At 53.5% G+C, this 17001-nt stretch overlaps 1 protein-coding gene and 1 non-coding gene across 3 annotated transcripts in view; both read left to right on the top strand.

Moving 5' to 3' along the window:
• Positions 1 to 5086, top strand: part of TRIOBP (TRIO and F-actin binding protein) — an 81611-nt gene extending 76525 nt beyond the window's left edge. Inside the window, exons 23-24 of one of the 2 annotated variants that reach the window (XM_050806208.1) lie at positions 722 to 885; positions 1861 to 5086. In XM_050806208.1, the coding sequence (XP_050662165.1) occupies positions 722 to 883 (162 nt within the window). In that variant the 3' untranslated portion in view covers positions 884 to 885; positions 1861 to 5086. The remainder of the gene's footprint in view (positions 1 to 721; positions 886 to 1860) is intronic. The other variant, XM_050806206.1, reaches the window with a different exon arrangement.
• A 9133-nt stretch (positions 5087 to 14219) lies between these two features.
• LOC126929947 (small nucleolar RNA U13) lies at positions 14220 to 14327 on the top strand. The gene has a single exon (XR_007717378.1). It is a non-coding gene; the product is annotated as a small nucleolar RNA U13 (small nucleolar RNA).
• The last annotated feature ends 2674 nt before the right edge of the window (positions 14328 to 17001 follow it).

The following is a 17001-nucleotide window of genomic DNA, read 5'->3' as shown; positions in this document are numbered from 1 at the left end:
GTCATCCCCATTCACTGACAGGGAAACTAAGGCTAAGAAAGGGGAAGTGACTTCCCCAAGGCCGTACTTGCTTCTGTTTATTTAGTGTTATTTAATTTATTGATTATTATTGAGCACCTCCTATGTCCCGGGCACTGTGCTAGGTGCTGGGAAGACAGATGTGAACAAAAGAGCCCCAAATCTCTGCTGTGGGGAGCTTGCACTCCAGTGAGAATAACCGCGTTGCTAGGAGTTGGGTGGGTCGGGGTTCAGCCCAAGTCTGAGTCTGCAGCCCGCCTGGCCCACTGTTGGCTGCTATGTCACTGCCTGGTGCATTCTGTCAGTTTGGGGCAGGAAGTGGACGTGTTGGTGGCTCTGTAAGCGCACGTGAGCCAGACCATGTTTACCACACTTGAAGAACAGGTGGCGTGAACTCACGGGAAGGGCCCAAGCACCCAGCCAGGCTGACCTGGTTCTCATCCTAGCCACTCACTGCCCTGCGGTCTTGGGCAAAATCTCCTTCCCCCAAACAGGATGAGGATGACAATGACACCTGTGTCCCTAGGTGGTACCAGGGAGGTGGGAGAGGGAAGCCCAGGACCCAGGGCCCTCTCGGGGAGCCACCTGGAGGGATGAAGCGAGGGGCTGTGGGGAGGTCTGGCTGCTGGTACTGCCCATGTGCCAGGTGGGCAGGACTGGAGGGAGAGGCTTCATGCCCTCATACCTGCCTCCTGCCCCCCAGGACAAGCGCTTCACCTCGGGAAAGTACCAGGATGTCTACGTGGAGCTGAGCCACATCAAGACGCGGTCCGAGCGGGAGATCGAGCAGCTGAAGGAGCACCTGCGCCTTGCCATGGCCGCCCTCCAGGAGAAGGAGTCAATGCGCAACAGCCTGGCTGAGTAGAGGTGGGTGCCAAGGTGTGCGCCCTGCACGGTGGGCAGGGGCTGAGGCTCTCCCACAACCAGGACTCCTGGACCACCCCAGCCAGGCCACTTTCTTCTTCTAGCCTCCAATTCCCGTTTTGTAAAAGGGACGATGAACCCAGCAACACGGGATTGTTGCAGAGATCCCATCAGTCCCGGGCCACAGGCTGCTTCATCAGCTTAAGCCTGTTCCTTCAGAGCTGGGCGGCACAGTGCAGAGCCATGGCCTGCTCAGTGCACCCCCCTTCTTGGGGCTGGAGGCAAATGCAGTGTTCACATCCCTGACCCCCACAGGGAGTCTCCACTGAGCTTCACACACAGACATCGCACACCAAGGCCAGGCCTCTGTCCCATTTAGTCTTACACTCGTTGTTGACTTAGCAGGGCTCAAAGTGGTTGGTTGATAGGTTGTTTTGAGACAAGGTCTTGCTCTTACCTGGGCTGGAGTGCGGTGATGCAATCACGGCTCACTGCAGCCTCAACCTCCTAGGCTCAAGGGATCCTCCCACCTCAGCCTTCTGAGTAGCTGGGACCACAGGCCCACACCACCATGCCCAGATAATTTTTGTACTTTTTGCATAGGCGAGGTTTCGCCATTATTTCCCAGGCTGGTCTCGAACTCCTGGGCTCAAGCAGTCTACCTGCCTCAGCCTCCCAAAATTCTGAGATTACAGGCATGAGCCGCTGCACCTGGCCAAAGTGTTCTTATTTTTGCTTTTCCAATGCCACATCTACCTGGAGCATCCTCTTTCTGCTAAATCCTCGTGGACTTCCAAAGGCACGCAGGAGAGGCCACCCTATGGCCGAGCTACTCGCGAAGGAGCTAGGAAGAGCGGATCTGACTACCTTCAGGGCTGAGAGGTGGTGGAAGGACCCACTCAGCACCCTTGCTTGGCCTTGGGATAGCCTCGCAGCCCCTCAGCCCAGGCCTCAGCCCTGTCGCACCTTGTCTTTCAGGTCCCGCTCAGCTGCAGACCCTCCAGGCTGGAGGACCAGCCGCCCTCTTTCCCTCGTGGATGGAAGTCAAAAGCCAAGCTTTCTCCCCACCCTCTGTGGGCCACACGTGCACTTGCACCCACCACACACACCCACACACAGACACAGACACACACACACGTGCACACATGTACACACGGACACACACACACACACACACACACTGCGTATCTGAGCGCGCCCCTCGCACTGGGTCTTACCTTGCACCTTCTTCAGGATTTTATATGTGAAGAGATTTTTATATAGATTTTTTTCCTTTTTTTCCAAAACACTTTATACTTTAAAAAAAAAAAAAAAATTCCTGGTGGTCGTGTGCCTCCAGCCCTGGTCCCCGCTCTGTCTCCAGCCACCCTCTGCTTGGGCTTCTGGGCTGGTGGCCCTGGTCTGGGGGTCTGGCGGAGGCCCAGGCAGCAGCCATGGCAGGGTATCTCTGCAGGGGAAAGGCGGGAGCCTGCCACCTTCCTCCTACCCTACCTCCTACTAACACTTCCTGCCCCATTTGGACCTGTACCATGGGGCTCAGGACAGAGGGAGCCAGCAGCTGGCTTCCATGGCCCCACAGCCTCCTCTGAGGCTGTGCTGGGTGCGGAACCGCCGGAGCCACCCAAAAGGTGATTCTCTCCTGCCCCCTGAACCTCTTAACTTAATAAAATGTTCCAGCAAGTTCTGGTGTCCTAGATGGCTGATAGAACAGAAATGGAGATTGGGGTTTCTTGAAGTGGCTTCCCTACTCACACCCTACCCACACCCCACCCTTCCTAAAGCAGTGGCCTCTGGGCTTCTGAGGGTGGGGCTGAAAATCCAAGGTCCCCCTTAGTAAGGACTGCGACGCCCCCAGTGTGGCTTACAGGCCAGTGGCAGCGGAAGCAAGTGAGAAATAGCAAGTCCAGCCCCACCCCGACCTACTGAACCAGCGTCTGCATTTTAACAGGTGCCCCAGTGATTCACGGGACCTTCAAAGTCTGGGGAGCACTGGAGTAGGGCCCAGGGCCCAGGCCTGAGAGAGAGACATGGAGCTAAGACTGGCCCTGACCATGACCTTGGGCAAGTCACACCCCTCACTAAGCCTCAGTTTGCTTCTCCATCAAATGGGTGTTTTTCTTTCAGTCCCAGTCCTCTCCTGAGGCTTTTCCCAGAGGTCATACCCAACCCTGGGCAGGGGTGAGGGCAGGGTTGTGGCTGCCCCAGGCCCAGGTCCAGCGGGCTGGGAGTCCTCACCATGGCCAGCTCTGCTGATTGTGGTCTCATGGGGCTGGGAAGAGGTCGCATTTCTGAGCCACAGAAACAAGCCACATCCGGTAGGGGTCCTGGAAGGCTGTGAACGCAGAAGAGACCCTGAGCCAGCCTGCAGGTGGAAGAGTACCTTTGGAGGCAGCTTTGAAAGATGACTCTTACAGATGGAAGAATCAGGAAGGGCCTTCCACGCGGAGGCACCAGCAGGAGCAAACGTCCCTGGTGTGTTCAGGGAAAGACCCACAGGAGAGTGACCGCGGGCAGTGAGGGGAGATTGTTTCCCATTCCCTTGCCAGGGATTGCTTGAGGAATGGACATGGGATGCAGTTCCAGCCAGTGAAATGCGAGGGGAAGTCTTGGGAGCGGGGTGGAGGAGGTCATCTAGGAAGGGCGTCCTTGGTGTTAGAAAGAGGCACAAGATGGCCGGGCACAGTGGCTCATGCCTGTAATCCCAGCACTTTGGGAGGCCGAGGTGGGCGGATCACGAGGTCAGGAGATTGAGACCATCCTGGCTAACACAGTGAAACCCCGTCTCTACTAAAAAATACAAAAAACTAGCCGGGCGAGGTGGCGGGCTCCTGTAGTCCCAGCTACTCGGGAGGCTGAGGCAGGAGAATGGCGTAAACCTGGGAGGCGGAGCTTGCAGTGAGCTGAGATCCGGCCACTGCACTCCAGCCTGGGCAAAAGAGCGAGACTCTGTCTCAAAAAAAAAAAACAAAAAACAAAAAAATTAGTCGGGCGTGGTGGCAGGCGCCTGTAATCCCAGTTACTTGGGAGTCTGAGACAGGAGAATGGCGTGACCCCTGTAGGCAGAGGTTGCAGTGAGCCGAGATAGTGGCACTGCACTCCAGCCTGGGCAACAGAGCTAGACTCCATCTCAAAAAAAAAAAAAAGGCAGAAGAGGCCAGGCGTGGTGGCTCATGCCTGTTATCCCAAAACTTTGGGAGGCCAAGGCAGGGAAATCAGCTGAGGTCAGGAGTTCGAGACCAGCCCGGCCAACATGGTGAAACCCCGTCTCTACTAAAAATACAAAAAATTAGCCAGACATGGTGCCAAGCGCCTGTAATCCCAGCTACTCAGGAGGCTGAGGCAGGAGAATCACTTGAACCCAGGAGGTAGAGGTTGCAGTGAGCCAAGATCACGCCACTGCATTCTAGCTGTGTGACGAGCAAAACTCCAACAAAAAAACAAAGGAGGGGGCACAAGGAGGGGACACTTCTCTCCTTGCCTTGTCGCCATCTTCCCTCATCAATAGCTAAAAATGGCAGAGCAGAAAGAAGAGAGAGCCAGGACCCCATGCCATCAAATCCCCCAGCCTTGGCACTGCCCTGCCTCAGCACTGCTTGTCTTTGGAGATCAGGAACATTCCTAGCTACTGGGAGATGGGATGCCTGCTGCTGGCAGCTCTGCCGTCCATCCTCACCATCCCACCGTCCTCCCAGGACAGCTCTCCATCCCATCCTCTGCCTCCCTTCTAGCCTCAACCTAACTCAGAGCTCCCCCGTCTCACACCTGGGTTGCGGGAACATCCCCTTTACCAACCCCCCTCCCATCCCTCCTCAGGGCTTCCTAGGGGAGCTACAAAAACCAGGCCAGTCTCTGAAAGGTGCTCCACATCTCATGAAAAACCATGAGATCCCACTGCCCCACTATTAGAATAGCTCAGAGGAGAAGGTCTGCCGGTACCAAGTGCTGGTGGGGATACAGAGAACGGCAGCTCCCAGGTGCTGTTGGTGCGAGTGTGCTTTGTGCAACCACGGTGGGAAACTGACAGCTTCTCATCAAGTTAAATACGCATCTACCCTATGGCCTAGCATTTCCACTCCTGCTTACACATCCAGGAGAAATGAGTGCTTACATGCACAAAAGAATGAGTACCGTAATACTCGTATCAGCAAATAAACAATACAGCTGTCCATCAGTAGTAGAATGAATAAATTGTGGTATATTCATACTTTGGAATACTATACAGCTATTAAAAAAAAAAAAACCTGCTACACACAAAAATGTTGGTGAATCTTTCAGACATAATGTTGACCAAAAATAGCCACAGAAGAATGTAAGGCTGTACGATTTTGTTTAGGTGAGGTTCAAGAACAGACAGAACGTTATGGTGATAGTGGTCAGAGCAGCAGGTACCTCTGAGCTGAGGGCATTGACCAGCAGTGGGCAGAAGGGAACATTCTGATTCCAGAAATGTTCTATATCATGGTCTGGGTTGTGGTCATGTGGGTACACACAGATGTAAAAATTCACCATGCCGGCTGGGCATAATCCCAGCACTTTGGGAGGCCAAAGCAGGTGAATCATCTGAACTCAGGAGGTTGAGACCAGCCTGGCCAACGTGGCGAAACCCCGTCTCCACTGAAAATACAAATAATTAGCCAGGCTTGCTGGCGCATGCCCGTAGTCCCAGCTGCTCGGGAGGCTGAGGCAGGAGAATCGCTTGAACCCAGGAGGCGGAGGTTGTAGTGAGCTGAGATCTCGCCACTGCACTCCAGCCTGGACGACACAGCAAGACTCTGTCTAAAAATAAATAAATAAATAAATTCGCCATGCCTTGCACTTACGATTTGTTCATTTTTAGTATGTGTGAATCACGTCTCAGTGGCACGGCGGGAGGGAAGAAGCCTGCTTTACAGAAGAATAAACCAGGGTTCCAGCAGGCGCCCAGATGAGCCACCTGGGAAATGACCCTGTCACCCCAGCCACAGGGAATTTGACCAAAACCACATGGTTTGGCTGCAAGTTCTGGTCAACTGCTTCAGGCAGCCAGGCGTGTGCTCTGGAAAGAAAACAAACCGGGTTCCGATGAACCTGCCAGGTCAAACCCTACCTGCTGCCTCCGGCTGGCTAGGTGAGCGTTACTGAGCCACGTCTGTCCCTCCGGGCTTTACTTCCTCATCTGATAAATGGGAACAATAACGTCTACCTCAGAGGACTGTGTAGGTGTTAAATTACCAACTTTCAGTTACCTATTGCTGTGTAGCCAATGACCACATATGTAATGGCCTAGAATACCACTTTTTAAATAGTCATTCATGGTCCTGTGGGTTGACCTGGCTCAACCTGGCACTTCTCTTCGTGTCTTTTTTTGAGACATAGTCCCGCTCTGTTGCCCAGGCTGGAGTGCAATGATGCAATCTCAGCTTACTACAACGTCCACCTCCTGGGTTCAAGTGATTTTCCTGCCTCAGCCTCCCAAGTAGCTGGGATTACAGGCGCCCGCCAAAATGCCCAGCTAATTTTTTTTTTCTTTTTTTTTTTTGACACAGAGTCTCGCTCTGTCGCCCAGGCCAGAGTGCAATGGCCAGATCTCAGCTCACTGCAAGCTCCGCCTCCCGGGTTCAAGCGATTCTCCTGCCTCAGCCTCCCGAGTAGCCGGGACTACAGGTGCCTGCCACCGCGCCCGGCTAGTTTTTTGTATTTTTTAGTAGAGACGGGGTTTCACCATGTTAGCCAGGATGGTCTCGATCTCCTGACCTCGTGATCTGCCCGTCTCGGCCTCCCAAAGTGCAGGGATTACAGGCTTGAGCCACCACGCCCGGCCAAATTATTTGTATTGTTAGTAGAAATAGGGTTTCACCATGTTGACCAGGCTGGTCTCAAACTCCTGACCTCAAGTAATCTGCCCACCTCGGCCTCCCAAAGTGCTGGGATTACAGGTGTGAGCCACCGTGCCCAGCATGGACATCTCTTTCTCCACATGGCCACTTCATGGGGCTAGCTTGGGCTCCTTACAGCATGGTGGTCTTGGGACAACCTATAGCCTGACTTCCTACATGGTGGTTGACTTCCCCCTAGAAAAGGAGTTCTGGCCAGGTGCAGTGGCTCACGACTGTAAATCCAGCACTTCAGGAGCCTGAGGCAGGAGGATCACTTGAGGCCAAGAGTTAGTTCAAGACTAGCCTGGGCAGCACAGCAAAACCTCATATCTATAAGGAATAATTAAAAAAAAAAAAAAAAGCCAAGCAGCCCGGGCGCAGTGGCTCACACCTGTAATCCCAGCACTTTGGGAGGCCGAGGTGGGAGGATCGCCTGAAGTCAGGAGTTCGAGACCAGCCTGACCAACATGGAGAAACCCTTTCTCTACTAAAAATACAAAATTAGCTGGGCGTGGTGATGCATGCCTGTAATCCCAGCTACTCAGGAGGCTGAGGCAGGAGAATCGCTTGAACCTGGGAGGTGGAAGTTGCAGTGAGCTGAGATTGCACCACTGCACTCCAGCCTGGGTGACAGAGTGAGACTCCTCAAAAAAAAAAAAAAAAAGCCAGGCATTGTGGTGCACGTGCCTGGAGTCCCAGCTACTTGGGAGGCTGAGGCAGGATGATTGCTTGAGCCCACGAGTTGGAGGTTGCAGTGAACTGTGATCGCTGCCACCTCACTCCAGCCTGGGCAACAGAGTGAGACCCGTGTCTAAAAAAATAAAAACAATAAAAAGTAAAGGGAGCCTCAAGAGCCCCAAGTGGAACCTACAAGCTTCTTATGAGTTAGACTTGGAGGTCCTGCAGCACCCCTTCCATCACTTTAGTCAAAAATGCGTCACAGAGCCAGCCCCGCTCCAATGGGAGGGGCGGCAGCAGCCCTGAGGGCCAGAGGGTAGTTCACTGGCAGCCATCTTTCTCCTCTGTTCCAGCGTCAGCTACGCCCCAGCTCCTCTTTAGTCCCCTTTGTGGAATTCTCATTTTCTTCCCAGCCCTCTGATGTGCTTTCCCGGAGTCTATCCTCAGCAATCGTCTGTCCTCCCGTGAAGACTTATGTATTTATTTACTTACTTAGAGACAGAGTCTCACTCTGTCGCCCAGGCTGGAATGCAATGGCGCAATCTCAGCTCACTGCAACATCCTCCTCCCGGGTTCAAGGGATTCTCCTGTCTCAGCCTCCTGGGTAGCTGGGTCTATAGGTGCCCGTCACCACACCTGGCTAATTTTTGTATTTTCAGTAGAGACAGGGTTTTACCATGTTAGCCAGGCTGGTCTCGAACTCCTGACCTCAAGTGATCCCCCAGCCTCGGCCTCCCAACGTGCTGGTATTACCAGTGTGAGCCACCGTGCCCAGCCTCTTGTGAAAACGTGATCTCTCATCTTTGGCTTTTGGTACTGTCTGTGCTAACCATCCACATCTGTCTCTGTCTCCGGCCCAGACCTTTTCCATGAACTCCTAAGACCTGGTCAGCCTCAGTCTCAAGGCTGCCATCAAGGCCCTGCCCTCCCTGCAACCCGTTCCTGTTCAGTGTGTTGTGCCTCATGAGTCAGCCTCTGGAGCAGGCTCCTGGGGATGCAGCATGGAATCAAGCATTCTCCCTTCAGGAGGGAGGTGAAATTGGAATCAGGTGATTAATTACAAGAAGCCACAGTCAGCACAGAGGGTGTAGCAGACCCAGCCTGGGAGGTCAGGGGAGGCTTCTTGGAAGAGAAGATGCTGGAACTGAGCAGGATTGAGCTAGGCTGAGAAGGGGAGAGAGTGCCAGGTCCAGTGAGCGTCAGAAGCTCAGTAGAGTTCAAAGGCTCTGAAATGGCTGCAGCTTGGTGTGCGTAGAGGGATCCGAGATGAGGCTGCGGGGACAGGCTGGAGCTGGAATCTGATTTTGCAAGGACAGTGGGGGTCACGTGTCCAAGCCCTAGCTTTGTGCTTAACTCAGTGGGAAGCTATTGGGGGGTTTTAGGTGAGCAGTGCCCTGGCTCAGGACGGCGATCTTGGCCATCCTCAGCACGTGGGGGCTATGGAAGGCCCTGAATTGACCTAGGGTTTGGTGCAATGGGAGAGAAGAGGATGGAACCCCGAGGAAGGACAGAAGCCCGTAAAGTAACTGAGAGGTTCCCAGTGGCCCGAGAGAGCGAATGTTTCAGACGATGGAGCGGGAAGGGCTCAGGCTCTGGTGTCAGATGGCCCTCTGTCCGTCCCCCTGCTCCCAGCTCTGCAACCCGGGGCAAGTTACATGACCTCTCTGTGCCTCCGTTTCCTTATCTGTAAAGCGGGAATAGTAGTACCTCCCTCCCAGAAGTATTATGAAAATGAGAAATGAGCTCATGCGTGTGAAGTGCTGAGAGGGTGCCTGGGACTGAGGTAAGTGCAAGGCACATGTGAGCTGTTAAGACTATTGTGATGTGCTGCTGTTCTGCTGTTGTAAGGAGTAGATGAAAAGGTGCATGTCGCCGGGTGCGGTGCTTCACACCTGTAATCCCAGCACTTTGGGAGGCTGAGGCAGGTGGATCACCTGAGGCCAGGAGTTTAAGACCAGCCTGGCCAACATGGTGAAACCCGGTCTCTACTAAAAACGCAAAACTTAGCCAGGCATGGTGGCGCATGCCTGTGATCCCAGCAACTTGGGAGGCTGAGGCAGGAGAATCCCTTGAACCCAGGAGGCGGAGGTTGCAGTGAGCCGAGATTGCGCCACTGCACTCCAGCCTGGGTGACACAGTGAAACTGTCTCAAAAAAAAAAAAAAAAAGGTGCATGTCAAAAATGTGGCACAGGGCCGGAATAAGGGAGCTGCTTTATTTTTATTTTATTTATTTATTTATTTTTGAGACGGAGTCTCACTCTGTCGCAAGGCTGGAGTGCAGTGGTGCAATCTCGGCTCACTGCAACCTCTGCCACCCGGGTTCAAGCAATTCTCTTTCCTCAGCCTCCCGAGTAGCTGGGATTACAAGCATGCACCACTATGCCTGGCTAATTCTTGTATTTTTAGTAGAGATGGAGTTTCATCATGTTGGCCAGGATGGTCTCGATCTCCTGACCTCGTGATCCGCCTGCCTTGAACTTCCAAAGTGCTGGGATTACAGGCATGCACCACCACGCCTGGCTAATTTTTGTATTTTTAGTAGAGATGGAGTTTCACCATGTTGGCCAGGATGGTCTCGATCTCCTGACCTCGTAATCCGCCTGCCTTGGACTCCCAAAGTGCTGGGATGACAGGTGTGAGCCACGGCGCCCGGTCTGGAGCTGTTTTAGTATTCGTTGGATGTTGCTGCCCCCACAGTCCTCAGGAGATCTGGCTCCACTTGGCCAAGCCCCAGTTCCATGGCCTGTGAGAATCGTGACCCCTCCCTCCTAGGTTGGTAGGTGCCCACACGTCACTTTTCAGGGCTTCCTTTCTCTTGGGGTTGGGGAGGATGTGCTGCCAGGCACAAAGCCAGGCCCTCTGGTGGTTCCACAGTAGATCCACTGGCAGAATTGTGCTATGAAAGAGCTCTCAACATCTTGCCCTAGCACCACCCAGGACCCCAGCAGGTCAGGGGCACTGGGCAGTCCAGGAGGGTTTGACGTGGCCACTGGGTCCTGCCCGACTTCCCCTACCCCCACCAAGCCCTGGCCGGTCCCCCTTCCCTCTCTTGGCTGCTGCTGCTCCTGGGCCCCATGCCCCTGCCCTGCTTGCCTCGTCCCTGGTTCCCAGACGGGTTTTCCCTCCTGTCCAATCCGCACACCTGCAGCAGGGGCTTTCTAAAACTGGGAGCGGCCATGTTGCTCCCCTCTGTGAATCTCTGCCCTGACTCCCTGTTCCCTGAGGATGGAGTTCTGGCACACAAGCCCCTCTGTCTGCCGTGGTCTCCTTTCTCTACCCCTTTGGGTCCCCTAGGCTCCAGGCTTCCCCTGCATGACGGAGCAGTAGCGCACTCTTCCATCCTCACTGCTGTCCCCCCGCATGCACTTTCCACTCCCACCCCCTCCCCTGGCAGACCCCCTAAGACTCAGGACTCAGATCAGTCATCATTTGCCACCTCCAGGAAGCCCTCCCAGATCCCCTAGATGAGGCTGGAAGCCTGCTCTGGATCCCCCAGTACTTGGAACTTGACATGTTTTTTCCTTGTGGTTCCCCCAGACTGTGAGTCCCCTGAGGCCAGGGACCAGCTGTGAATCACTTCTGTGTCCCCAGTGCCCAGTACAGAGCACTGGTGTCTGTCTCTGAGGGATGTTTGTTGATTGACTGACTGACTGACTGGAAGTGAATGACCACTGATTCAGGCACCCTCGAGGCAGGAAACAGCCACAGCCTCAGCTCTACACCAAATGGCAAGGGACTGGATGTCCCCATAAACCCACTGGGAAGCCCTGCAGCCATCCTGAAAGGCTGGAGGCTAATGGCAGTTCCCGGTCCACGAAAGGGTCAGGATTTAACTGTGAGTCACCCCTGTCATCCCAGCGTCCCACAGTACTTTACAAGGGGACTTGACTTTGATGGAGCTTCCGCCACGAGCACACATTATGGAAGGCAAACCTTTTAATGCCCACAACAACCCCTTGAAGTACTTCTTGCTCTCCCCTTGTTATAGGAGGAAACTGAGGCTCAGAGAAGGACATGACTTACCCAAGGGCAATAATTTAGTGACTCACATCCCAGCAGGTCTGACTCTAGAGCCCAAATCCCCTCCCTACCCAGGCTGCCTCCCTAACAGTCATGATACCTTTTTTTTTTCTGAGCACTTACTGTGGGCTGGACCCTGGAACAAGCATTTCACTCACAAGCTCCTTTAATTCCCAGAACAGCCTGATGAGGGAGGTGGTACAGTTGTCCCCGGTAGGGGGCCGGGACTCAGCAGCACAATGAGGTGACGTCCAGGTCAGTTGGTCTCACAGCCCAGGTGGCCCCCTGAGCTGACCCAGGTCTTCTCATTGGAGACTGCCTGGGGACCGGGTGCCTTGGGTCCCCCTGCTTGGGGGTAGGGTAGGCATGGGGGGAGGTCTGGGTGTACCTTGGTGAGGCTGACTTGAATGAGCCCCATGTGGAGGCCACGTGAGGAGGCCTCAATATGGAGCCACCCCCACACTGCTGCCTCAGTTTCCCTAGTAAAGCAGGGCAACAGTTTATTCTTAAATGGCCCAGAAAGGCTAGATCCCCCTGCAAAGGGCAGGAGGGGTTTCGGGGTGCCTGTGTGCTTGGCTAGCCCTTGCCCTGTCACCACCCCACAGCTCCAGCTTCATTGCCTGCGTCCCGGGGGCTGCCAACCACGCTTTCTTTCCAGAGCCCCTGAGCTCTTGTACAGGCTGCTCCCTGCCCGGAACTCCCAGGCCAGCCCCTCCCTAGCTCTGGCCATCCTGGCCCCAGTTGGTCTCCCGCTCTGTTAGCTCCTTGCGGCTTCTCAAGGCCAGGACTCAACCAGGCCGGAGGAAGGGGAGGAGCCTGCGTCTTCAAGTTGGTCACCTGGCTTGGCCATCCACTGGCCCTGGGACTCCGACTGTGGCATCTCCAGAGCCATATCCCAGCTGCTCCCGTGTGGTTGTGTCCTCTCTCAGGGCGGGGCAGCTGACTGCACTGGCCAAGTGTGTGTGAAAGGTGACAGATGGTGGACCTGCCCTCTGGACTCAGCAGCGTGACATGGATACACTGATGCGGGGGGTTGGGAGGCGCTACAGAGAGAACTTCACAGGGACCTGGCTGGCCCTGACCCTCTGGACTCCAGCAGATTCTCACGATCTCCTGAGGAAGACAGGTTTATAGGTGTCCCTGGCTCCACGCCCAGGGTGTCCCCACAACCCAACTCCAATCTCACGCAGTCTCTCCCCTCTTCACTCATTCAGTTGCTGAAAGTCTGTGTCATCCACTAGCTGTGACCTCAACTGTGGCATCTCCAGAACCACATTCCAGCTGCCCCCATGTGGCTGTGTCCTCACTCAAGAGCAGAGCAGCTGGCTGCACTGGCCAAGTGGGTCTGAAAGTCAACAGGAACATTCATTCCAGCATTAGAAGAAGGAAGTGGGCCAGGCGCCGTGGCTCATACCTATAATCCCAGCACTTTGGGAGGCCGAGACAAGTGAATCACCTGATGTCAGGAGTTTGAGACGAGCCTGGCCAGCATGGTGAAACCCCATCTCTACTAAAAATACAGAAATTAGCCAGGCGTGGTGGCAAGTAGCGCCTGTAATCCCAGCTACTCGGGAGGCTGAGGCACAAAAATCACTTGAACCTGGAAAGCGGAGGTTGCAGTGAGCCTAGGTCATGCCATTGAACTCCAGCCTGGGTGACGAGAGCAAAACTCTATATCAAAAAAAAAGAAAGAAAGAAAGAAAATGTGTCCTGTACAGATTTGCATCTGTGTTTATTCATGCTTAAACCTCTCCAGAAGGATTTGCACACATATGTTTGTGCTCACACACATCCAGGGTGAGGGAACCCAGTGTGAAGGGGCCCTGGACACACAAGACCCTGGGAACAGTGGTTCCCTCCTTGGGGAGGGAGCCGGAAGGCCAGGGGACAGGGGTGGTAGAACACATTTCAGTGTTAAATGCTATCATATGTTCTGCACTATTTCTCACGTGCATGTGATATCTATTCCAAAATAAAGTTTTAAAAAATAATAGTCCTGAATGGGGCATGGTATGGGAGTGGCAGGGCTGGCACCAAACTCAGGGCTCACTGTCCGGCTCTGCCATGCACCTGCTTCAATCAATGATCCTCCCTGGAAATTCACTTCCTCACCTGAGATGAGATGAAGAAATGAGATTAAGTGAGGCCCTGAGCGTGGCCAGGCCCACTGAGTCCTAGTAGCAGCTGTTACTCCTGTTAATATCCTGGTCAAGCCTGTTCCAGGCACCTGAGTGACACAGACATGAAGGGACACACCCTGTCCCTGCGCTCACCCTGCAAGGGCAAGGGGAGAGACAGCAACGCCAGGGAGAGCTGATGCAACTGACTCAGCCAGAGGAGCCAGGGAAGGCTGCACAGCACAGGTGACGCCTGCACTCAATCTTCAAAGATAAATAGGCATAATCAGGGGACCAAAAGAGAGAGGGTGCTCCAGGCTGGGGAAGCAGAGCCTGCCAAGACTCTGTAAAAAAATGCTGGGCACACCCACGTCCACACCACGTAAACAGAGCAGTAGATGCTCTCATGAACACCTGCGCTCACAGCTGCTCCTTCTATACACTGCTGCTTACATACGCAGCCCATGCGCGTGCCTGTCTGGGCCCCCCACGTGCACAGCAGACAGCCTGCCGGCTACCTGTGTGACCCACTTATGTCTCTCAACCTCTCTGGGCCTCAGTTCACTCACCTCTTACGTGGAGAAAATGACAGGGACATGGTGAGGGTTATATGAGACAGTACCTGTGGAGTACCAAGGGCAATGTTCAGTCAGTGTTTGCTGTATGATCCTTTTGTAGTTCATAAGCGTGATGACTGGGCTTTCATGCTCATGCATGAGATGGGCCTCCCTTCAGTCTTGTTACAGGCCGGCTCTGTGGCTCATGCCTGTAATCCCCACACTTTGGGAGTCCAAGGTGGGACGACTGCTTGAGGCCAGGAGTTCAAGACCGGCTTGGGGAACATAGTGAAATCTCATCTGTAGAAGAGGTTTTTTGTTTGTTTTTAATTAGCTGGGCACGGTGGTGCAGCTGTGGTCTCAGCTACTGGAAAGGCTGAGGTGAGGCCAGTTGCGGTGGCTTACACCTATAATCCCAGCACTTTGGGAGGCTGAGGCGGGCGGATCAGGAGGTCAGGAGATCAAGACCATCCTGGCTAACATAGTGAAACCCTGTCTCTACTAAAATAGAAAAAAATTAGCTGGGTGTGGTGGTGGCGCCTGTAGCTACTCGGGACACTGAGGCAGGAGAATGGCGTGAATCTGGGAGGCGGAGCTTGCAGTGAGCCAAGATCGGGCCACTGCACTCCAGCCTGGGTGAGAGCGAGACTCTGTCTAAAAAAAAAAAGGAGTCCGCTCAAAAATAAATAAATAAATAAATAAATAAATAAAGTGTAGCTGGGCATGGTGGCTCAGGCTGTAATCCCAGCACTTTGGGAGGGCAAGGCAGGTGGATCACCTGAGGTCAGGAGTTCGAGACCAGCCTGGCTAACATGGTGAAACCCCCGTCTCTACCAAAAATACGAAAGAATGTAGCCAGGCTTGGTGGCAGGTGCCTGTAATCCCAGCTACTCAGAAGACTGAGGCAGGAGAATCACTTGAATCCAGGAGACAGAGGTTGCAGTGAACCGAGATTGAGCCATTGCACTCCAGCCTGGGCAACAGAGTGAGACTCCATCTCAAAAACAAACAAAAAGATATAAGAAATCCACTTAAAAAAAAAAAATTGTAACTGGGCTCCGTGGCCCACACCTGTAATCCCAGCACTTTGGGAGACTGAGGCCAGTGGATCACGTGGGGTCAGGAGTTCAAGACCAGCCTGAACAACATGGGGAAACCTTGTCTCTATTGAAAATACAAAAATTAGCCGAGCGTGGTGGTGCATGCCTGTAATCCCAGCTACTCAGGAGACTGAGGCAGAATGGCTACATTATGGCTCAGCCTAGGGCCCTTCCCTTCAGACCTTTTCTGGGTAATTTAAATAGACACCTTTCTTGTTTGTTTAAGCTACTGGTATTGTCACTCACAGCCAATCACATCCTAATTCACTTACTGATGACCACTTTTGGCCAGAACTTGGGCTGAGTTTTGGGAACAAAGGCAAATCAGACACGAGCCCCATCTGCCCATCCATGTGAAACAGAGCCCACAGGGGAGACCAAAGACCGAACAGATAATCTCAAGATGCATCTATTTTCTTTTTTTTCCTTTTTTTTTTTTTTTTTTTTGAGACGGAGTCTCGCTGTGTCGCCCGGGCTGGAGTGCAGTGGCCGGATCTCAGCTCACTGCAAGCTCCGCCTCCGGGGTTTACGCCATTCTCCTGCCTCAGCCTCCCGAGTAGCTGGGACTACAGGCGCCCGCCATCTCGCCTGGCTAGTTTTTTGTATTTTTTAGTAGAGACGGGGTTTCGCCGTGTTAGCCAGGATGGTCTCGATCTCCTGACCTCGTGATCCACCTGTCTCGGCCTCCCAAAGTGCTGGAATTACAGGCTTGAACCACCGAGCCCGGCTGCATCTATTTTCTTTATTTCTTTTTTTGTTTTGGTTTTTGAGAGACAGGGTCTTGCTTTATTGTCCAGGCTAGAGTGCAGCGGTGTGAACATGTCTCACCGCAGCCTCGATCTCCCAAGCTCAACCGATCCTCCCACCTCAGTCTTTCTTTTTTTTTCTTTTTTCTCTTTTTCTTTTCTTTTTTTTTTTTTTTTTTTTTTTTTTTTTTTTGAGACAGAGTCTTGCTCTGTCGCCCAGGCTACAATGCAGTGATGCGACCTCCTCCACCTGCCGGGTTCAAGCGATTTTCCTGCCTCAGTCTCCTGAGTAACTGGGATTACTGGCATGCGCCACCATACCCAGCAAATTTTTGTATTTTTAGTAGAGATGGGATTTTACCATGTTGGCCAGGCTGATCTCAAACTCTTGACCTCAAATGAGCTGCCCACCTCGGCTTACCAAAGTGCTGGGATTACAGGTGTGAGCCACCATGCGTGGCCTCACCTCAGTCTTTTTTGTTGCTGTTGCTATTGAGATGGAGTCTCGCACTGTTCCCTGGGCTGGAGTGCAGTGGTGCGATCTTGGCTCACTGCAACCTCCGCCTCCTGGGTTCAAGTGATTCTCCTGCCTCAGCTTCCCGAGTAGCTGGGATTACAGGTGACCACCACCACGCACAGCTGATTTTTTGTATTTTTAGTAGAGGTGGGGTTTCACCATGTTGGCCAGGCTGGTCTTGAACTCCTGACCTTGTGATTTGCCACCCTGAGGTCGGGAGTTTGAGACCAGCCTGATGACATGGAGAAACCTGTCTGTACTAAAAATACAAAATTAGCCGGGTGTAGTGACTCGTGCCTGTAATCCCAGCTACTCGGGAGGCTGAAGCAGGCACATGTCCCAAAGTCAAGAAAACAGGTAATGTTGACGTTGGGTGTCACTGCTTTTTGAAAAAGCAAACAATCTTCCCCCACACCCTCTGTGTGCCCCAGGGCTTTCCTGGGCACTCAGTCGGTGGGCCTCCACTGAGACGCAGGAGCAGGGCCTCGGGTGTGGGATGGGGACCTCGGGGACTCTCCTGGGAGACTC

This window comes from Macaca thibetana, chromosome 10 (genome assembly GCF_024542745.1).
Source record: "Macaca thibetana thibetana isolate TM-01 chromosome 10, ASM2454274v1, whole genome shotgun sequence".
Classification (NCBI taxonomy): domain Eukaryota; kingdom Metazoa; phylum Chordata; class Mammalia; order Primates; family Cercopithecidae; genus Macaca; species Macaca thibetana.
The sequence above is the reverse complement of the archived record's forward strand: the minus strand, read 5'-3'. Positions and strand labels throughout refer to the sequence as shown.